This window comes from Melospiza georgiana, chromosome 5 (assembly GCF_028018845.1).
Source record: "Melospiza georgiana isolate bMelGeo1 chromosome 5, bMelGeo1.pri, whole genome shotgun sequence".
NCBI lineage: Eukaryota > Metazoa > Chordata > Aves > Passeriformes > Passerellidae > Melospiza > Melospiza georgiana.
Genome location: NC_080434.1, coordinates 61,690,097 through 61,713,632, shown reverse-complemented (window position 1 = coordinate 61,713,632; position 23,536 = coordinate 61,690,097). Strand labels below are relative to the sequence as shown.

Sequence of the window (23,536 nt, the reverse complement as noted above, 5' to 3'; positions counted from 1 at the left end):
TCCTGCAGTGTACTGTAGTTATAAGTAGTTTTCTTAGTTTTGGTATAAGTTCATGTGAGTTCATAATGCACAGACATTTTCAGATGTCACTGCTCTAGTTGTAATTATCCAAGTCAATTCCTTCTTCAGATTTTCAGCAAGGAATACACTAGATTTAGGGTTGGGTTTTATCTGTTTTTTACCAAATATTCTTTGCAACAGATGTTTAATTAAAAGCTTCTAGACAATTTAAACTTCTCAGAAGAATACAAATAAAAGCTGTTAATGAAGTAAATATCTGTTTAATTTACAAACATCAGTAGCATTACTGATATCAGTCCCAAATATGACAAAGCACACTGCATTACACATGTACATCTAACTTTTTTGTAAAAAAAATAATAAAATAAATTGAAAAAACATCTGCATTTTTACAGGGTACCCTGGGTTTTTACTGAAAGAAGAACACAACCCACTATTGATTACCAGTTCTACATTATAATTTAGCAGCAACATGTTAACATGGGGAACATTAGGGGCAGTAGAGTAGTTTTATTATTTGGGGAAAATCACAGTTTTTGATAGCACAGCCTTTTCTTCTTTTTTATAAAAAAGGTAAAGAGCTCCATAGGAATATTAATTTATAAAGATCTATCTTCTAATGGAATTTTCTACACGCCATCTTATTTTCTGTAAGTACTGTATATAGGGAAAATTAACTTCTCTACAATTGCCATCTAGTGTAAAGACATTTTCTGTAATATATTACAGGTTCTTGGAAGGTGTCCTGAATATCTGTTATCTGTGAAACCACAAATTGTCACCACTTTCTATTCAGTGACACCAAGTGGTCAGATTCTAAGGAAAAGGAAAAGGGAATGGAAAGGAAAAAACAGACTTAAAACATTTACCCCAAGACGACATGCTACGTTAGTTCTATTGCAAAAAAATCCTGATTTTTAAGTCCTTTAAAAAAAATTACAAAAATACTGGGACAAATATAAATTAATATATATTAAAGCATTGAAAAACAGTAAAAGGGATGGCCTAAAAGGGTTAAGTACAATGTACTTTGATACAATAAATATTTCTCAATGAAACCCAATACTGTATAGACCTGTTTAGAACTCATAGAAACAGAAATCCATATTATTACTAATTTATCCATCAATAATCTATTTTATCATCCCTGGAACATTTATATTACAAAAAATTAATACTGTAAAAGGGAAGATAAACACTTTTTTATGCTTCTTTTGCTAACATGCTGACATAAAAGTACACATCAACAGGAGATTTCAGGATTATAGTATATTCTTGTATCTCCTATTTCCCATTCATTAAATGAGACCCCATCTTCTCAAGATGTTTAATAATTCCAAAAGACAAAATGTGTTTCAAACAATTGTTATTTCTGTATAATCTGATTCTTTTTGCTCATAAAGCTTCCTCATCCACAGGTAAGTGATTGGTGTGGTCTGTCAAGACAATGAAATAGACTGATACGAAAGTGAAAAAACAAGCCTCGTGTTCTGGTCAGTATTTCATCTCTGAGCTGTTAAGTTGAAAGTCACATGTGTATAGTGTCAGTGTATCTTCAGCATGTTATAAAGAAGAATCCATGTTAAAAGCAGTTAAAGTTTCCCATTTCTGCTGCAATGTTACCAGGTCTTTTTTTTTTCTTCAAAGCTCCTCTTGGGTATGAGAAGTCTCAGTTCAAGCACTTGAATCTCTTTTTTTTTTTCAATGAAGAAAAAGTCTTTATTCTCATAATAAAAATAAGTCTGTTCTGTATTTTACAATATATTTCAAATATTTCCACTATGAAGCATTAATTAGTCCGACACGGTCAATAAGTATACAACATTTTCAAAAGACAAGTGTGACAGGGACACTTAGGAGGGACAATTTGCACAGCCACACTTCACCACTTTTTCCACCTCGTCCACGAAGGACGAGCCGTCGGTGCACTCGAAGGAGTATTTCCGCCTCTTGCTGCGCAGCGGCCCGCAGCACTGCCCGGCCGAGCACCCGCCCTTACACTCTAGTCTCGAAACCTTCTTGGTCGTCTGGCACGCAGCATACCCTTGCTGCTTTTGGTAGTAATCTCGGACTCGTTCCCCTCGACAAGAGATTTCTGTGGGAAACAACGTTCAAAATAAGAGGCACGGTTTTGAGGCGCGGGTCGAAGAATGCGTAATGCAGGAAGATGATGCGCTACTATTTGCAGTTGGGATTGGTATTTTAAAGTTCGGCCGAGACTGTGCATTGGAAACTAGTGGTTCTTCCAAATGTAATGCGGTTAATGCTGGGTTTCATTCCCTATACCTCCTATTTTTGGTAAAGCTTATATTATGTATGTGTAAACCATAAATACGAAGCTATTACAACGACAAGAAAATTGAAAGCTTAAATCTTTTCCTCTTTTATAAAAATACATATCTTCTGTTGCTACACTGCTTGCAGCTGGTTCTGTTTACCATAGGGAAATGTTTCAGAGAGCATGCAATTTAATTTATTAGACCTGGAGTTTAATATTATTCAAACTCTTATTTAATATAAGTTACATTCCGCTAACTTCATAAATTACTGAGGTATAAAGGCAGCTAAAAATGAGACATCTGCTAAAAGTTCTACAGCCATATTCTTCTATTCACATCTATGTACAATACAAAATAAATGCCATCTGGGGTAAGGGAAAAGAGGGAGAGGGAGAGCTTTGATAGACAAAGGAGAAAGAAAAAGGTAGGGGGAAAAGTCATCCTGTTTTCATCCATCTCACCTGCATAATTCGCTGTGATAAATCAGTTGAAGCTGAGAGGTCAAAAGTAGAGTTTGTGATAAAACTAGGAGCAGAATCATTGGATTTGGCTTCTCAGTTGCAGAAGGTAGAGAAACAATAAATACAGAAAGATATAGCAGGTAAAAGGTAATAGTTAAATATCGTAAAAATGTGTTTTTGAATAAAGGCAAAAAAAAAAAAAGAAATGTTTTCACAGCAAAACGTTTGATGAAAAAATCCTCAAAATGCAAATAAATTCATGGGAAAGGCTTGGTTTTTCTCTCATCAAGATAAAGTCTTATGGCAGGAAAAAAAAAGCAACAAATGTGTGTGTTGTGGAAAAAAAAAACTGGTCATGTTTTTGGCTGTTCATGTGCTTGGCTGTTCATGTTTTACTAAAAAAGCCTATTTTCTAAGACCACAACAACATGAATGAATTTTTTTTTTTACCTTTATCACAACTGTCCCCCGTGTATCCGCTGCCGCATTCGCAATATGGTTTCCCAAGTCCTGAAAGCCTACATTTGCCATGTTTACACCTGATGGATTGGCAGGGGTTAAGCAGCATTTCCTCTTCATCACAGAGGACTCCCCCATGTCCCTGCAGGCATTTACAACTGTATGAAAATGCATTGATCGGCAAGCAGGTACCATGCACACATCTACAGGGGAAACAAGCCCAAGAGAATAAAAATAAATTATTCATCAAAGTTCAGGCTAAGCAACATTAACTACAAATACTTTGGACTGTACTCAGAAGAAATTGCTTTTGTTTCTAATGGACTTTTTCAGTGAGATGCAGTGAAGTGGTTTATAATTAGTATGCAGGTTTACACAAAACAAGCTGCAGTACAGAACTCCCTCTCACCAGAAAATAGCCACTGTAGATGTGTTATGGAAAAATTTTACAGACCACGAATATTAAAAACAACATTTCCTGTCTACCTACATTTTCAGCATGCTTTTGAGAAGAACACAGTGAAATCAAGCCAAAGAAAAAAGAAACTCACCTGAAATTCTGGTTTGTGTATCATTTAAAAGAAACTCCTTATTGTCACTCATTAAATATGGGGCTCCCAGCACATACAGTTCAGCTACTTCCTAAGAGAAGCTATTCTGACTCAAGAAATGGCAGTTTCAAGTTGCACATTGTTCCTGTGGTTGAAGTCTGATATTTCAAGACTGTTATTTAGCAATTCAAAATGGAAGGCCTAGACAGTATCATGGGGCAGATAGCTTCTGTTTATTTTTCATTATATTCAGCATTTGATCTTTTCACCATATATAAAAATCCACTTTTAGGACTTCTGATCTACAGTTACTCAGGTGGCACTGACATCCTGCCATGCTCTATACAGGCTTTAGATATCAAAGCAATCTGTGTCAAGATCTTTGGTAAAGTTTTGCTTTGACTTAGAAGATGATTAAATTTTAGCTAATGCTAACTCTCATACTTTTGTTTTCACCTGCTCTTTGAAGCTCTAAATTTCATCTTCTGATGGTACTGAAAGGAACATCAAGCTAAGTGCAAAGTCTCAGGCACAGTTTCATCTCATCTAATTTTAGGTACCTGTGTCAGGCACTCAAGTTGGATGTATAATTGCCATAAGCTCCAGACACAGTCAGTCATGGGGAGAAATGAGCTTATCTAGAAGATGATTAGACAACTTGAACTCTTATTTATTCTTCTGAAATGTGCTTATTCCTTTACTGACTAGAGAACAAACTTTGGTCACTATATTTGGTCACTATCTACACCTAGATGTAGGTAAATGTGTCTTAAGCCTTTTCATGATGTGCATCTCTAAAAGATCATCTCCATTTTTCAAACAGAGATCACAGTGACAATTCTGTTGCTCAGATAAAGCAGAATGTCAAACTGTATTAGATGGAAAAAATGCATTTACTCAATAGAAAATTTAGAGAAGAATCAAGAAATACAGAATGAAAATCCCCAGAAGTAAAGAACAACGAAGCCCTCCTCCACTCCAAATAAAAAAAAAATTGGTTTGACTTTTTCTCTTAAAAGCTCACAGCACTGTATACAGCTGAAACGAAACAAATACCTTGCAGAGCAAAAAAAAAAAATATTAGCACTGTGCTCATTTACTTCTGTCTTTGATACTGCCTACATCTGATACTGATAACTTCATAATTTGCTGCAAAAAAGCACTCAGTTTGTGTGATAATGAGCACAGTTATAAGAAACAATGAAGAATCTAGTACTTCAAGGACAGTTTAAAGAAATTCTCTGGCTTTTCTGATAGTAAAATTTGTGGGTACAGTTTGATGTTATTTTTTAATCCTCAAGTATTGAAATATAAAGTCACATTTTCGTTTTATAACCTGCTGTGACTACCCTTTAAAGTTACTGTGAAAGAGGACAGCCTAAAAAAATGACCAATAAAAAATTAAATGCTATAATGATATCCTTCAAAACCTGACTGCTCTAGCTCTGGGAAAAATTCAAAACTTTAAAGGTACTGAAAGAGTCTATAACCAATATAAATAAAACTGTGTTGCAAAGCATGCTAACTGCTGTATAAAACTGTAAAGGGTCAGACTCTCCACACACTATGTGAAAAGATCATTTAAACATCATTTTATATAGGAGTTGAAAAACATCTCATTAGAATCTCTTAGAAAACTTAGGCCACTGGTCCTTAAAATTAAAAAATTACATAGGCAAATGCTGCACTGAAAAAGCAGTAGCCAAAAGACCCAAGGAAGCTTGCTTGAACAGAAAAAAATAATAAAAAAGGTGTTTCCAAGCTGTAATAAGGACAGTGGAAAGACAAACAGAATAGCATCTTGTTGCCCAAGATGAATAAATACAAAATAGCTTTGAACTTCTGAAGTTTCTGATCTTCTTGTGCTGGGAGTCCATGAACCCAAACAGAATCTGTCTCTATAGTAAATTTGAAAGATGAATATGCATAGATATCAATACTATCATATACATAATTATACACATCTTTTTCTATCTCTACACATTTATATATAAGAATCTTTCTACAGACATGCATAAATATCTAAACTAAATTTTTCTGCTCAAATCAGTAAATAGAATTATCACACTAAGACTTAAACAGAATTTCACCATAAAGATGGAAATCTATTTTCATCCTAAAACCTGGAGTACTCTGAATACATAAAATATTAGGTATGTTCATTGTATCATTTTTCAAAACCACAGTAGAGAATATTATTAATAATAATATTGATGGTTTAATTACCTTATTCTTTACAACTGAAAATAAGAAAATAGGTTTTTTTCAATTTACAACTACTTCAAAATTATTTTTGTGCCAAGGGTCATACCCACAGTTGCATCAGTGCATCTCATTACAAAAGAAGTCCATACAGAAGTATGCAAGAGCACCTCCCAGGCTTTAGGCAGAACTTCAGTGAGATGTGTGTATCTGCTCCCCTGAACTGGGGACTTTCCCTCATTAGGTTTATGGAAAGAACATATGCTAAAACCAGGGTGCCGTTTTCACTTTCACATGCCCAGGTTATGTTGCTTCTTGCAAGTGTGAACTTTTATGGAAAAAAAATACAGATGACAGGAGACATACGTGCACATTTTGCTACTGTTTTTTCCCGAGTCAGGACATACTTATTTCCGAGACACGGGTCGTTGGTTTGCTGGTCACAGAGCGGTCCCGTCCATCCACCTTCGCACTCACAGGAGAAGCCTGACTGGCTGGTAGCATGGCATGTGCCATGCACACAAACTTTCTTATGGCAAGGCTCACAGCCTGGCAGAATTCCCACTTGCAGGGGCACATTTCTGAAGTCCTGGAGTTCACTGTTGATATACAGATTCCGGATGCAGCCATGGAAGCTGGTGCCGTTCTGCCCTGGCGACTGGCGCAAAGCTGCTATGTTGTTTTTCACAGGCATGCCTAGGAAATGAATAATAGCAAATAACCAGTGTAATAATCTCACCATTTTCTATACTGTTTTCTCCCATTTTTAAAACACTTTTAAAAGAATGCTTCTTCTAAATTAATTATTCCTAGCTTTTCAAACTAGAACCACAAACAATAATCTGGTTTTTGGAAATTGTCCTTGTTGTCAAGCATTTGTGTAAACCAGCTCCAAACCTGTAAATCTTTTAAGTCATGCTTAAGAGATGAATACAAGACTTCACCAGAAAGGAAGCTCAGACCTGTGAAAAGGTCAGCTTTGCCCAGTTTTTCCCTAGTGCAGGATAAGTCCAGGAAGCACACAGTTTCTGAATCCCAGAAAAACAAAGGTTGTTGAAATTTAGCAGCTGATATGTCATTTTTTTGTGAGCTAAGATACTCAAATCCAGAAGAATTTAGTAGGATGAGCTCATCAAAATGGAGCTAACATACACATTTCAAATGTGAGCTTTTGTTATGGAAAATTTCTTGGAAAGGATAGTTTAACAGGTTGAGGTTCCAAAACCAAAAATACTTTTGTTTAGCATGTATTAAAGACAGATTAATAAAATAAAACTAAAAGCCATTCCTAGTTTGCCAGAACAGCCTAAAACAATCAATAATAACAATAATTCAACATCTAACTACTATGTGTTTACACTTTTAGATAATGCAAATGTCCCCACTGTTGACCATTTTCAGAGTAATTCCTCTGTTACATTCTATGGTTATAGGTGCAATTAGAGCAGTAGATGTGATACACTTATTCTGTTATAATAATTAAAGAATAATTCTGAATAATTCAAGAATAATTCAGAAGGAACATTATTATCAAATGTTTTCTTGTAAACATGAAGTTCTTCTAGTCCTTTTGTTTTCTTTTAACTTATTGCCAACGTATTAGCCCATAGCAGATACCTCTTAAGAGAGTGCTTTCTAATAATGAATACCTCAATGCCCAAGTGAGTCCTGAGATTCACAAGTAAAGGAAATCAAAGTACACTGAGCATAAAAAAGATCTGTTTACCTGAAAATAAATATTCTTATTAGCTGCATAGGTTTATTCCTAGACAAAATCAACAATTTTCATTCTGGTACTTGAATAATGACAAGAAAGCAGCAATGTTCTGCATAGCTGCTCCTTAACCATGTAAACTGAGACTTTTAATAACTTTCTATATTACTGTGAACAGTTAAAGAGAGTTCATGCAGTAACCTAATGAAGTAGACCTGCCTTTCATTTAGAGGTTATTGTAATTTCATTTGTGCTAGGCTTCAGTGATCATAGAAATGAACAATATGGTATCCATACTGTTGAAGAGCCTAATCTTCTTTGATCTTATCAGTTAAGTAAGTGTATGGGGTTTGCGTGGCCAGGCTTCTCCAAGAAGCTGCCAGAAGTGTCCACCCTGTCCAAGAGAGCCAATGCCAGCTGCGTCCAGGATGGACCTGTCAAGTCTGCCTAGGCCAAGCCAATCAGCTATGTGATAACATATCTATAAAGGAAAAAACCCAAAAGAGTAATTGTGTAGATGTGACCAGAGAGCAGTGGGAATATTTGAGGAGCAGCTCTGCAGCCACTGAGGTCAGCAAAGCAGGATGGGGAGGAGTTGTCCAGGCACTGGAGCTGAGATTCCCCTGCAGCCCATGGTGAGACAGCTGTGCCCCTGCAGCCCATGGACATTCCCAGGGGAGCAGAGGTCCACCTGCAGCCCACGGAGGAGACCATGCTGGAGCAGGTGGATGCTCAAGAGAAGACTGTGTCTCCATGGGAAGCCTGTGCTGGAGCAGGCTCCTGGCAGGATCTGTGAGAGAGGAGCCCCCACTGGAGCAGGTTTTCCTTGGACTTGTGACCCCGTGGAGGACCCATGCTGGAGCAGCCTGTTCCTGAACAACTGCATCCCATGGGAACCAAGGGACCCATGCAGGAGCAGTTTGTAAAGAGCTGCCTCCCATGGGAGGGACCTCAGCTGGAAGAGGGGAAGGACTCTTTTCTCTGAGGAGGATGCAATGGCAGAAACAATGTGATGTGCAGACCATAACCCATATGTGCCTGCACTGCTTGTAGGAATGAGATAGAGAACTGGGGGGAAAGAAGTTAAGCCTGAGAAGGAAGGGTGGGGGGAAGGTGTCTTAAAAAAATGTTTTACCTCTCCTTATCCTACTGTGATTTGGACTGGTAATACATGAAATTCATTTCTTCAAGTTGAGTCGGTTTTGCCACATCAGTAATCGGTGAGGGTTCTTTCCCCATCTGCATCTCAACTTATGAGCTTTCACTGCATTTTCTCTCCCCTGTCCAGTTGAGGAGGGGGGTGATAGAGTGGCTTTGGTGGGCACCTGGCACCCAGGCAGGGTCAAACTGTAAAATAGGCTTTGAACTATTATATTAAAGGACTCAGACTGCAAACAATAATGAGTTTCCATCTCCTCACATCTACTTGCCATATTCTCAAACCACGGACAGGGCAGAGTCATCAAGGCCCCTTCACCCTGTTGTCTCCCTTGAAAGTCACACTCAGCTAATGCTCATAGAAAATGCTTGAAGTATCTCAGCAGAATAGATGCACTGAAGTTACTTTTTGTAAAAATAAAAGGTGTACAAAACTAAGCACACCAATGCAATGCTAAACTAGATGTTATATTTGAAAGTGTCAGGCAACTTAGATGTGATTTCTGGGAACCATATAAGCACATGTTTGATAACAGGCAATAGGTGGTATATCACACATGATTCAGAAGTTTTTTTTCTATTTTCTCTAATAAGGGAGACATTTGATTCAGAATTTTTTTCACACACGATTCAGAAGTTTTTTGTCTATATTCTCTAATAAGGGAGACATTTGGAAACACAATGAAAACATATGCTCAAGCTTTCAGCCTATATACTTTTGCTTCTTCTAGCAAGATACCAAATGTCAGAAGGCCAAAGTGTGTGTAAAACCTGCTTATATTCTTTAGAAATATTTCTTAGATAATTTTTGTATAAAGATTCTTTACCAGTTAGGAAAGAACTGACATAGAAACAATACAGACAAATATTTCAGATCTATTTTTGGCAATGTAAGAGAGTAGTTCCCACTCCCTTTTAAGCTTTTGGACGCTGAACCTGACTACAGGTAAATTACTGCTCATGGAGGCAAATGGTAGGAATCTCTCTTAAATAAGAGTCACACAGTAAAACTGTCGAAACAAGTATCTAATTCTAGAAGCTGCCAGAACAGAGCAGGCACAAATGAGAAGCAGCTGATACTCTACCTGTCTCAGAAATAGGGACATCCATTAAAGAAGGTGCCACTCTCAACTAGTAAAATATGCTCTAATTTCCGAGAGAAAAATGGGAAGTATCAGTGATGTCTGTGACTCCTTTGAAGAATTTTTGAGAAGAAACAGATTGTCCCTTAAGAATTCTTACAAAAGCCATGCACTTTCAATATGATTTACTGAAATTTGTTACAGAAAGACTGAAAAATAACAAGCACGTATATTCTGACCACACACTCCATACACTTGGAAAAGGCAAAAAACCCTCAAAAGGTATAAATCAATTAGCTCAGTTTTGGTAAAAAAAATGTTAAATTACCCCTTTTAAACCAAGCTATATATTGTGACCCAAGAGTAACATTAAAAAAAAAAAGGAAGGAAGGCAGAGAGAGAGGGAATGAGAGAATGAGAGCAGACATTGTACAAGGGCTTGCTGTTAAGTCTGAATTTCAGCCTGCCAACTGAGGTGATGCTTATCAGAAATGCCATTTTAGCAGGAAAGTGGTAAGAGTAAGTGTAAGCTACATGATGATTTAGGTGTCAAACTAAGACTTTGGCAAAGATAAAAATACTGCATAAAAACCTAGTGAGAATTTAAGTTCTTAACTGATGAAAATGTGTAATCAAATTCCCTAAAAAAATCTAGATATAGTTAGATAAGAAAAAAATTATTGAATCTCAAAAAGATGGGTGATATAAAGTTAAAAGAGTGAAAAATACCTGTCTTGAGAATTTTAAAAAATCATAAACAGATAAATTTGATAAAGAAGAGGAAAGATTAAAATCTGAATGTCAACCTACTGGGTTTTGTTCCTTTATTTTGTTACAATGTGCTTCTATGATTGGTTTTTATTATTTTTTGGATCAACATTTTCTACGACAGCAGACTAATTGTCTGTTTGGAGCCTGAATGTGAAAAATAATAATAGAATAAACACGGAACCTCCCTAAGGAACATGCACTAGAATGCAGAAGACTGCTGCACTTATGTATCAAGCCACTAAGAGAAAAGATTATTTCCAAAAGTTATTCTTCCAATACTTGAAGATGACAATGCAGATTAGTATGATTCTCTGAATGGAGGCACAGATCTGCAGGGTGAAGAAGCAAGGAAGAGAACCAAATGTCACAAATCAGCATTGCAGTGGTAACAATGTGCCCAGAATAAATGTTTACAGTTGTCAGTCTGGCCTCATTTCATCAAAAGGTGCTTATAACAGAGAGGAGGTTTATTGTTCTAATAATCTAATAATCTATTGCACTAAACTCAGCTTTCAAGCAGTACAATTAGCCTCAGCAGTCATTAAACAAACTGATGTTGATAACACAAGTAAGCAAGCACACAGTGTCCTATGAGAATCTAGGATCCCCTTTCCAAATGTGGCACAGGACACTGCGTAAACAGAAATGATACACAGGAGAAAATGCAATATGCATTTTTGGAGGGCAATCCACGTTTGAAGGCATCAGTACATCGAACAAATGCACTACTGATGGCACAGTTTTTTGCAAGGAGGCAAGATGCTTAAGTCTTAAAAGTTATTCTCAGATATAAAAGAAATCAGCAAAATGAAAACGAAAGTCAATTTTTTTTAACAGAAAGAACGGATCAGAAGGAAACTCCTTACATGCCTGTTGTAAGAGTATAAGCTTAAAATAATTAGAACATGAAAACCTGTAGCTTTTAAAAAGTATTTAAAAAACCATGCCAAACCTCTGAACTTTTAAGAACTTTGACTTGCTACCAATTTACGAGGCTCTAAGTGTTGGCTGAATTTTCTGACTTTTACCTAGATTACACAGGTCCAAAGAAATCCAGCATGAACTGCTAGCTAAAACAAAGTGTTTGAACTCACAGGTCTACAGAGTAACTGGCATCAAATGATCAATTTTTTTCAAATATTTTAGCTGCTCAAGTTAAACAAACAATTAAACAAACAATTTTTTTTTTTTTTCGAAACAAACAAAACCTAAGCCCTGACACATACAGTGAGGCAACTGTCTGGGCTCATTCTTACCTAGTGTCCTACCTCTTATCAGCCCTAAGCAGTAAGATCTCCAGACATAAATTATATTTCATGTCTTTACACACTGCTATCATTTCCAGCAGATACCAGTACAGGGAAACAGGAATGTAAAATGAGCAGAACAGAATGCTACCATTCTATACATTCTGAATAGGCATCACTAAATCTTCATGCAGCTAAGCAAAGCTGAGCACACTTCTTCAGTATAATAAAAGGCTAAATAACAGCAGAAATTTACAAAATTTTACAGTCATAAAAAATAAACATAGTTATAGAAAAGGAACCAGTGTTGTTTCACAACATATTATTTCTTAAAATTGAAGCTATTGACATTAACTGACAAAGTTTCATCTTAAGGAGTTATGTCAATGAATGAGTCTCTTTAGGAAACACAAGCATGTGTTTCTTAAAACATGTTACCACAGTAAATTGTCTATAATACCTCTAGTAAGAAGCAATAAAATCCTCTTACCTCCTACATACAGCGGAGAATCAAAGTTCAGAGTGGATTGCTTGGACAAGTTGGTAATTATCTTGGGGCTTCCTCCATCAATGGATAAAGATAGAACCTGATCCATAGCTAGCAGCTCCACAATGTGGAAATTTCCATCATTAATTGTTTCCACACTGCAAAATAAACATTAATAATAAACAGTTGATGGTCAGGTTATAACAGTTTTTTACCTTTTCCCCTTTAAGAGTCAGTAAAGTTTCAGAACAGAACTTCTGTAGGAGTGCACTCCCCTGAAAACTACATTTTAAGCAAAGACATGCACATATGCTTAAAAGCCAGTACAATACAATACAATACATCCCTTCTTCTGGACTAATGATGACAGGGCTGGAATTCCTTTTCTATGAAGACAGGCCGAGGGATTTGGAGTTGTTCAGCTTGGAGAAGAGAATACTCTGGGAAGACCTCATAGCAGCTTTTGAACACTGAAAGGGGGCTTGTAAGAAATATGGAGAGGGACTTTCTACCAGGCCCTGCAGTAACAGGACACAACCCAACTGTTTTAAACTGAGAGAGAGTATATATAGATCAGATAGAGGCTATTAAGTAAAAAAAAGTGATATAAAAAAATTCTTTAATATGAGGGTGGGTTAACATGAAACACTGGGACAAGTTGCCAGAGAATCTGTAGACCTGTTATTGGAAATGCTCAGGATCAGGTTGGATGGGGCATTGTACAACTTAATCTAGTGGAAACTGTAACTGCCCATAACAAAGAAGATGGAACTAGGTGATTGTTTAAGGTCCCCTCCAACCTAAACCATTATGTGATTCTAATGTTACCTAAAGATCATATTTGCATTCAAGTCTGTGTGTATCCTACATTTTGCAGAGTATTGGGTTTACATATCTTGCAAATATGAAGGCCCGAGTCAAATCCAGTGATACATAAATCTATTTCATGGAATATGGAACTGCATCTAACTTTAGGCCTGCCAGACAAAATCATATCATTGGTTCAGACAGTTCCACTAACACTTGCAATAAAGTTATTTTTTATCTTTATTGTGCATGGTTACTGAAGTGTGTTCAGCTTCTGGCTAGTACAGTGAATATGAATGTTGTAATGTTTTTTCTCTCATCTACATATACCACTTCCTTCTGCTTACTAACAAGATATTAACTCACTAGTAGGAGAATGCCTGAAGGTTCTCAAGGTGAAAATGCTTGCTTCAAGCATGGTGCTTACCCTGCCTAAAGATGAGCTTAGTCATGCTGCTGGACACAAAAAAAAGCTGCTGGTTCTTATCAGCTTCAATATCTACATAGCAAGTGCTTAAGTGCAGAAACTACTCTGCACTTGAACACTACTTAAATACATCAGAGAAGGAAGAATGTCATTACTCAGTTCTGAGACTGAATATATCATTGTACTTGCACAAATTGTAGTCCATTTTCCATTGCAGAAACAGAGGTGTATATATGCATGCAAGGTGTGAGCTGCAGTCCAGCGACCAGACATTAAAAGCATTCCCATGAAAGCCTTTATTTGTTTCAGGGCACCATCAAATAAGTGTGCTTAATCCTTTGAAAAAAGTTATTTAAATGAACCAATTGTATGATAGCCTGAAATGGACAGTCACACAGTCAATTAGCTCTTCTCATTGAGAAAGCAGGATAGCTGAAAGGGATTAAGTTCCTAAATCTCAAGGCAAAAATCAAGCAAATTACCTTAAAACATCCTTAGTGATGTTTTAATTAAGCTAACTGCTTTTGTCCTGGAACAGATCAGCAGCACACTTGGTCATTCACAGCTGTGACACATTAAATAGCTTCTTAGCCATTTATTACCAACTCTGTGAACAGCCTTTGCTCACTGTGGATCAGGATCTGCATGGTAGCATGCATGCTTTACATAAACCCAGCTCTATTTGAGAGTGCAAACACATGACAGAGCAGACACTGGCACAATAAACACTTCATGGGAGCTGCCAGGAGGGGGACTGCCAGTTTCCATGGGGGGAAAGGAAACAGCCAGGGTTTATCATTCCTAAGGAGAAAGACTTATTCAAAGTATCAAGAGGTTTGTTTGATCTGATCAAGCAATATAAAAGATGCTGAGATTAAGTTACTTAACACATTTCAATGAATCCAGCCAAAAAAATGTGCTAAAAAATCAAAGTTCATATAACTTCTTGACTTAAGGAAGCAGGAAACCCTGATATAATGTTCTTGTTTCAAGGAAACTTATTTTACAACTTCTAAACCTTTCACTCAATAGTATTTAGAAGAGTAAGAGAAACACAAAATATGCATTTTTAGAGCAAGGGGTAGTTCCAGGGATATACAAACCATAGTGTGTAAAGGGAATGTGTCTCTGATAAGACTGATTATCAAAAGCCTCTGGTTTAAACTGTTACACTGGTAAAAATTTACTGCAGAAAGAGAAGCCCTCCTAGGTAAGGATGGTTTAAATTGAAGAGGAAATAGACTCAAGGCACATTTGCAACATTTCCTGCCAATGCACTTACATTACTTCTAGCCCATTTCCCATTGGAGATATGAGAGCTGAATGCATAGATCGTAATGAAAAGCTGTAAGAAGAACTGATTTAAGGCTTCTGGTACTCTGTAGAAGAATAATGATCTGGGAATAAATAGTCCCACATTTCCAATAAATATATGATGAAAACTAGTTTACAGAATGAAAGATTTTTTTTTTATGTAAAAAACAGTTAACATTTAAAAATGGATGCCCAGACAGAATAAAACACAAGTGGATCAAATTTTTCCAAATAAGCATCTCCAATGAATGAATATTATTTATTGGTCTTGGCAGTGTCACAATCTCATTTCTCAGATTGACTGATGACTCCTTTTGGGATGCAGGCTCCTCCTGCAGTCAGTTCCCATGAACTGGGAGGACAGGAGGGAAGCAAAAGGGAGGGACTGGAAGGAAGGACTGGAAACATTCCAGGAGACAGCTTTAATAAGTAACAAAAGTACAGAAAGACAACATGCAATGAATGGATAAAAAGAAGATAAAGACCTTAAAAAGGGCAGGAGATATCAAAAAGATTCTGGGAGGGTAAAACAGTAAGAACTGGAAATAATGAAGGGATTTGAGTAAACTGTGTAAAAGTTTCTGTGCTACAACATACTCCTTTCTAGAACCTGAAATAGACATTAAACAGACACAGTTTGTAGAGCTATCACTAGATGCACATACATACCTATACACAAATGTGGAAATGAATATGTGGCTTCCAAAATAGAATGATGAAATCACAGACTCATTTAGGTTGGAAAAGACCTCTGAGATCATCAAGTCTAGCAACTAAACCAGCACTGCCAGGTCCAGCACCAAACAATGTCCCTAAGTGCCTCATCTACACTTCTGTTGAATATCTCCATGAATGGTGACTACACCCCTTCCCTGGGCAGTCTGTTCCAATGCTTGACAACCATTTACGTGATGAAATTTTCCCTAATATCCAATCTAACCCTTCCCTGGTGCAACTTAAGGCTTTTGCCTCTTGTCCTATTGCTTGTTATTTGTGAGAGGACTCTGATCCTCACCTGGCTACAATATTTCAGAAAATTATAAAAAGAGATAAGATTTGCCCTCAGCCTTGTCTGAGCAGCAGAAAACTTCACTACAGTTGGACTATCCCATGATAGCTTTCAAATATCTCAGAAACTCACCATCATGCTTATCAGAAATGAAATGTAGGTTAACAACAATAACAGAAACTAAAAATAATAACTATAAGTATCCTGTGTATCTGCTTCACTAAACAACTGTGTCACCCTGTAAGGTTTCACTACATTTCCTGTCCCTTTTTTCACTACACTTACATTCTTCATTTGTCACATAATGCAAAAGAGACCAACTATGTAAAGGAGATGCTTCTCATTATTTTGAAACAGTAACCTAATTGGGGCTCTTTGTTAATTAGTCACTTTGTTATTAACTCCCCCCATGTTTACGTTTGTTTGGGTTTTTTTCTGTGTGAGTACTGGTTTTCAATCTTTCTAGATTAATCTTTATAGATGACTATAATGGACAAGTGTGAATTACCAGTATTTATTACATTTCAATAATGCCAGAGAAAGCTCAAATTTATGGGAAGGACATATATGTGTTGAAAGAGAAGTATTCTAAATAGATTATAGAAATGGGAGCCAAAATAACTTGGAACTACATATGACCCTTATTCCTAGTGCTTCTTATTCTCAGACAGATTAAATAAAAATAAACAAAAATAGTTAAACTCCTGAGAAAAAAGAATCTAAATTTCTTGTGTAGCCCTAACCCAGACAGAAAATAAAAATATTATTTTGAATAGGAGTATAATAATTTATAAAAATAATTTGTTTTCACTGAAATGTCCCTAACAGAATGCAGAACAGTGTCACTGTTATAAACTCTAGAAGCAAATATACCTATATATAATTTTACAATAAAAGTTGTAAATAGAGTGAAAAGAACATTCAAGGAAAACTGATTTAATACTTCCCCTTTACTTCTGAACGTATTTTTAGCACCAAGAGGGAAATCAAGGCCAGGAAGTGATGACTCTTGTCTTTCTGCTCACTCTTGCAATGACTGTTTGCTAATTCCTGTGACGTTATACAATACCTCCCAAAAAATTCAGGTGGTAATTTTTCAGAGAGACAGACAAATATGATTTAAAAAAAAAACCCTCAAAAATTATGCTACTGAAGCAGCTGTAGATTCTTTCTCTTAATGACTTTGGAAGCAAAAGCCATTTATTTTTCAAAGATAGTGCCTTTTTTCAGAAATCAAGTTTTTAGCTTTATCTTCACTTGCCAGGGAAAAATCCCACATTATATGACTGCCTAACAGAGAAGAGAAGCTTCTATTTAATTTCTGCTTATACATTGTAGTTTTTAATTTTACTCAGTACACTAGGAAATTATTTGGCAGTTACAACTAAGAAAAAACTCCACTGCTACATGTGAGCTTTACAAATGTAAATAAATAAATATTATACGGAAAGCTAACTCTTATTCTGTTTTAATGCATCAAATAACATACTAGTTGCCTGACATATCTGCATTAGAATTACTTGCCAACCAAATCACATCTTCTGGCAAGAAGTTTTAAGTGTCTGACAACACATTAATTTGCATATATTTCCTTTAACCATGTATTAAAAAATGTGACTTTGATACAAGTAATGAATGTAGGTTTTTTTCAGTTACAAATGTGTTTCATCCAGGTTCACCTGTAAATAGCAGAGGCTGGATATGATCCTGTGTCATAGCTGACCCTCACTCTACCCCGGTACAGTTCCACTGCTATATGATCTTTATCGCCTTTGTACAGCAGGATCCCACTGTCTTCATCTGTGGCAATCTAGTTAAAAGACAGAAATATTTAGAAACCACAAAAATTAGGTATTTAATCAAAATGAGGTATGAAGTGAATCTCTGAATTTACTGCCATAGTCTGTTACTTAATCATAAAATTATTTTTTGAAGGACAACCTGTTTCTGTTGCTATAAAAAGCCCATCTACTTCAATGTGAATATAGAGTTATTGCATTAACTCTTCTAGATTTTTAGCTCAAACTGTGAAAAGCTCTTTAAGTGAGCCAATGACAACTTTGGGTCATTTTCCACATCATGGAAAGTCATTTACTCTCTTTTCCAGAAAAGAGAATCCACAAGACGAGCGAACTTACCTGTAGAGTGATATTGGTTTGGGGGCGTATCTTAGCTGAAGGGATTTGCAGATACGATTCTTTGTTGACGAAGTTTATACTAATGAGCTTTTCACATTTCTCACCCTGGTATCCTGATAAACACTGACAGATGGGTTCACTTTCTTTTATGATACACTGGGCTCCATTTTGACATTCGTAATTATCACAAGGGCTGGTGCGTGGTAGAACCATTGGTGGTGAAAACTCACAAAACAAGCCACTAAATGAAAACAGAAAACAATCAGTATTTCCAAGAAAAAGCAACTGTGACAGAAGACATCCATGTTTGCACTGCCTTCAGATCTTTCTCACCTGTACCCTTCTGGGCAAATGCAGGTGTATCCATTAACGGCGTCCGTGCACTGCGCTCCATTTTTACATTTGTTGTCTTGGCAGTCGTCAAAGTCAATGTCACAATGCTCACCTACATATCCAGGTGTGCAATCACATCTGTAAAACAGCAAATCAGATAGCACAGTGCCTTTTAATGACCCACTGTGATTATAAAAAAGTTAAGGAACTACTGTATTGTTTAAAAATCAAGGAAAAAAAGGCATTCCTAATACTTTGTGTGCAAAGACTTTATAGCCTCATCATACTATTAGATGGGGAATCTACATATGTGATAAATACAGGTTTGCTAGTTAAAATGTTTACACACCTGCCATTATATTGAAGAATTGTGTGCAAATCTAGAGAGCCCTCATGAATAACTTAGGCAGGTTTTAGAATTTATGAGCAACACAGAATGTTACAGGATGTTATTCATGGCTGCAAACACTAAACCTAATCAATATGCTTTAAACCAAGACAAATAATCCGAAGCTGCCACTGATGGTTATTTTATTTGTCAACTGAACAGCTGTGAACAGACCAATGGTCCATTTATGCAGTTTAAAGGGTTATGCATAATTCTTTTACTCCTAATGTTCCACCAGTCTGATTTACTAAAAATAGTTCCATGAACTAACAGAAGTCTCAAAACCCATCATCTGTCCTCCCTGAAGTCCCACTGGTCTAGAAACAGCCCATCCTCAAGAGAGTATGTAATGATTTTTGATTTTTTGTTGGTTTGGATATTTTTTTCCATGTGAAACTTATTGCTAATGCTAGTGGCATTCCTTCAGGGAATTCTCATATATAGGATTGAGAGAATTCTCATAACTCTGTCAAAAATTAATGGAAAATATTACAAATTCATGCATCCATATGATATTTTTAAAATTAAAATGTAATTAATTGATTTCATTAGATCTTGTGATTCCCTCCTCAGTGTCATTTCTTTTACTATCTAAAATTTTCTCTAAGCTGGCAAAAGTGATTTCAAATAGCCATGTAAGTTTAAATTTAGCACTTCAATTAAATATGTTTCATTTTTTATTCAACAACAGGTATAAACAAGACAAGATAAAAAGAATATAAAGCAACATATCAAAAGTCTGACTGAGATACATCTTGAAGTATACTGCATGTGCTATTTTCTGATTTAAAAGTAACAGGAAAGAATAATGAACTGGAGAGTAAAGTATTCGACACTAAACTAGGTTTATTGAAGTGACAGGAAAAAACAAACATAATGCACTACAACAGAAACCAAACAATTTTTCTATTTTCCAGTTTGAAACTATCAACTTAATTTCACATTCAACTGAATATTTAATATTTTATGCCATATTTTAAATAAAATGTCATCCACAAGTATTGGGAATGACAATCTGATTTTAGCACAAAAGCATGCTGTGCATAAAACAGGCTCTTCTGAGAACAATTTAAATCTGCAGGTTTCCTGTATTTATTAACCTAAAGCCTATTAAAACAACTTTAAATTGTTACATACTAATTAATCATGATAAGGATATGGTGTAATTAAAGATTAGCTTTCCTGGGGAGGGACTTCTTTACTTTGTACCTTTCAGTGTGCCTTCCTAATAACCTCTTTCACAATTACTTCTCTAAAAGCAATATAATTATTCCACTTCAATTAAATGCAATTATTTTCCTACTGCTCAAACTCCTATAAGGGTTTTTGTATAAAGCATCATAAAGGCTGCCTGTGTTTCTATTTAAAATCTGGTAGGAATTAGACCTTTTAAAGATCAGTGAAATTCAGTAAAACATACTTAAGATAATAATGCAGGTCTACATGAAAATAATGGCCTGTTCTGCCATAAGGTTTAATAATAATCATAATTAGTGCTTCGAGAATAGAATTTGCTTCCACTTAAACAGAAAGAAAGGAAGCTAAGCAGGATACAAAAATACAAACTTCGATCCAGTCAGACTCTATTAACATTTCAGACTCACTTGTATCCTTTGGGTGTTAAGATACACTTTGAATCATGCTGGCAAGGATTCAGGTTTTGGGCACAGAAATCTAATTTCTCCTCACAGAGTTCACCTGAAATACAATGTATGTTGTCAATTCAGTGAAATTATCACAGTGACCTGAAAATACAAATGAACAGAATTTTAAAAGCAATTCCTTTCCTAACACTAAAATATGCATACTTCTTTACATAGCAATAAATACCTTTATGATAAATATTAATATATAAATATATGGTTATACAGAAATAACAAAAATAAATAATAATATACCTGGTAAATCATTTATAAACAGTATCAAGTTCAATCATCTATATATGGATATAAATGGTAATTTTGTAATTCTTTTTTCTTTTACAATATTTATTTAGCTTTGCTATATAGCAACACTAGTGATTGAAGTCACTAGAACAAAAAAGCCATCAATATGCTTCTCTTTTACTTATTACTAAGCACATAACACACAGATATATCCAGATTTGCACTATCACTATAAGTAGTCTATTACCTGAAAAAAAACTGTTAATATCACTGCATGTCAATACAATTCCAATTATCCAAAAATGAAAACTTGTTTTCTACTTTTCCTTAAATATGACTCTCCCTTTTTTGCATTTGTTAATGTACCATAATTATCTATAATCTGTTCTGTGAAAAGAAAAGAAAAAAAACTATGTAAAATGTCTATCCTTCCCTGCTAATAGAGGCAGTGGCTCTAGTTTCCAAAATGGGCTTATAATCCAAAAAGTTTTTTAATATGTTTTTTTTTTATTTGCAACTTTATTAAAAAGAAACACAGGTTTGTACACAGATCAACAATATCTTGTTCCCTGACTAACTTATCAGATGATGCCATGGATTGTACACTTGCTAAGCTTGTAATCACTGTTTTTTAAGGTAGGTATACTTATTCCAGCATCCATATGAAGAATATATGTGTAATATACAGGCATAAATCCTGTGCCTGCTGAATACAGAGACTGACAAGTCCATCAGACTCTGAAACCATGGAAGCAGCAGGGTTGTCCCTGTCCTTTATTCCCTTCCAATAATAACACATGCTCTGGCAAGCAAAGAGAAGTAGAACTGTACATTACAGTGACAGTGACAAACAGAAGAGCAGAAGAAATGAGGGAATGATCAGACACTTTCACTGCTCAAACTGCACTTGCCTTCAAAGAGGTGATATTTGGTATCCCTCAGTTTTACTGAGCTGAGCATGGCAGTGGCTTGTAGTGCAGTGGACAAATAAACCAAAAAAGAGCTGAGAAACAGTCTATATTAAACCAAGGATAGAAAAAAAGGAAAATTGAAGCAGGAGCAAAGACATATACCAAGTGCAATACGACATGAGACCTCTACATCTTCAAAAATGAGAGGACAAGCAAAAAAACAGCTAGACAAGTATTTTGCAGCCATTCAAAAGACCCAGACTGGGTCTATACGAAGATTTAAAAAAAAAAAGTAAATAAATAAATGAATAAATAAATACCACATTCTCTATTTGCAAGTAGTGTGTTTTCTCTACAAACCAAAGGTTGGAAAGGTTTAGGATAACATAAGAGAATAGCCCTCATGAACAGGTCACTTAATAGCCTCAGGAAAACTGTCAGTAACAACATGACTTAGTCAATACATGTAGGAAATTGAATGGAGATCAAATGCAGGCCACTGAAGATGACAAATACAAAGGGTTATAATTCTACCCTCAAAGCCTCTTCAAGCTCTCAATAGAATTATTAGTCTGGAAATGTGCAATTGTTATGACTAGGTCAGTGCACAAAGAATCCTGAAATACCAGGGATTGTTTTCATCCCACGATATATTAAACAAAACCCAGATCCCTTTCTCTTTTCAAAGGGTTTTGTTCAAACAAACTCATATATATATAGGTCTTCAATGCTGTTCTTCACATAGCATTTAGTCAACTTGTAATAGCTGAAATCTGTTCAAAGAGCAGCAGTGATTAAGACTGAGATGTAAGTATGGGAACAGTGAGTTCAGATTTTAAGGATCATGGGAGTAGAATAAGCAAAAATTTCTGTTGTTTTAACCTAGTTTGTTCACATTCCCATAGTTTAGATACACACCAATAAAAATATCTTATTATGGCATATATTGTATATTAAATTACATGCAGAACTGAAAAATACATGACATTCCAACTACAAGTAACAAAAAATGTGGTTGTACAGTACTAACTTGTATAAAAGCACCTCTAAATATTCCCAAGATTATTAAATCTGACAGCATATCAGAGAGCTTCTGAAAGTGACACATTGAGCCTATCTCCCAAGCAGGGCTGGAGTTTGCTGTCTCTTATACATTCACAGCAATGAATGTAAAAGAAGACCAAACTACCTGGAAAATGCAATTTAGGAGTGGCATAGTAGGAACAAGCATTCTTACCATTCCTGTCAAATTTATTGAACTGATTTTTCTACAGGACATTGATCTGGCTTAGATCATCATTGGCACAGATTTCTGAAATAACTTGAGTGGCAAATAGTTTTACTCAATAATAACTAAGCCTGTACGTTTTTATAAATCCTTCCCCAGGTAAAATACAGGATTAAAATAAAATACAGGATTTCTTGGAGTACACTGCATTTTAGTATTCATAGGTTGCTGGCCCTTATATCTTCAGAACGATACTGAAAGCAGAATCACCTCATGAGGAGTGCTCAGGGGCACTTGAAATCTCCTTATTTCCTACTCTTGGCTGTGAATCCTACGTAATGATTGGGCATTTCAGTTTTAAACAGGTTTTCCTTTTTGAAAAATGTCCACTTCAAATTATAAAATCAGTGTTACACTACCAGGCACACTGCAGCCAAATGGTTTGCAAACATCATCAAACATCACCAGGCATTTTTGAGACTATGGTCAGAGTTTGATCTGAGTACTATGTAGAAGAGCACATAGAAGCAGAACTTTTTGTGCTGGGACAGCAGAAAAGCAAGGAAACTTGTCCCTTGCATTTGCAAACTGCATGCACAGTGAATCATATCCTTGGAGTTTTAGTTAAATAGTCAGTAGCAAATAGAAAACAGGATGGTGGCC

At 35.8% G+C, this 23,536-nt stretch overlaps 1 protein-coding gene across 5 annotated transcripts in view; it reads right to left on the bottom strand.

The window, feature by feature from the left end:
* Window positions 1–265: 265 nt before the first annotated feature.
* Window positions 266–23,536, bottom strand: part of SLIT2 (slit guidance ligand 2) — a 256,998-nt gene continuing 233,727 nt past the window's right edge. For all 5 annotated transcript variants that reach the window (XM_058024095.1, XM_058024098.1, XM_058024096.1 and 2 more), the window contains 8 exons: window positions 20,453–20,546; window positions 18,461–18,598; window positions 18,128–18,368; window positions 17,669–17,799; window positions 12,436–12,590; window positions 6,381–6,669; window positions 3,212–3,423; window positions 266–2,116 (listed from right to left, as the gene is read on the bottom strand). In XM_058024095.1, coding sequence (XP_057880078.1) covers window positions 1,875–2,116; window positions 3,212–3,423; window positions 6,381–6,669; window positions 12,436–12,590; window positions 17,669–17,799; window positions 18,128–18,368; window positions 18,461–18,598; window positions 20,453–20,546 — 1,502 coding nt within the window. In that variant the 3' untranslated portion in view covers window positions 266–1,874. The remainder of the gene's footprint in view (window positions 2,117–3,211; window positions 3,424–6,380; window positions 6,670–12,435; window positions 12,591–17,668; window positions 17,800–18,127; window positions 18,369–18,460; window positions 18,599–20,452; window positions 20,547–23,536) is intronic.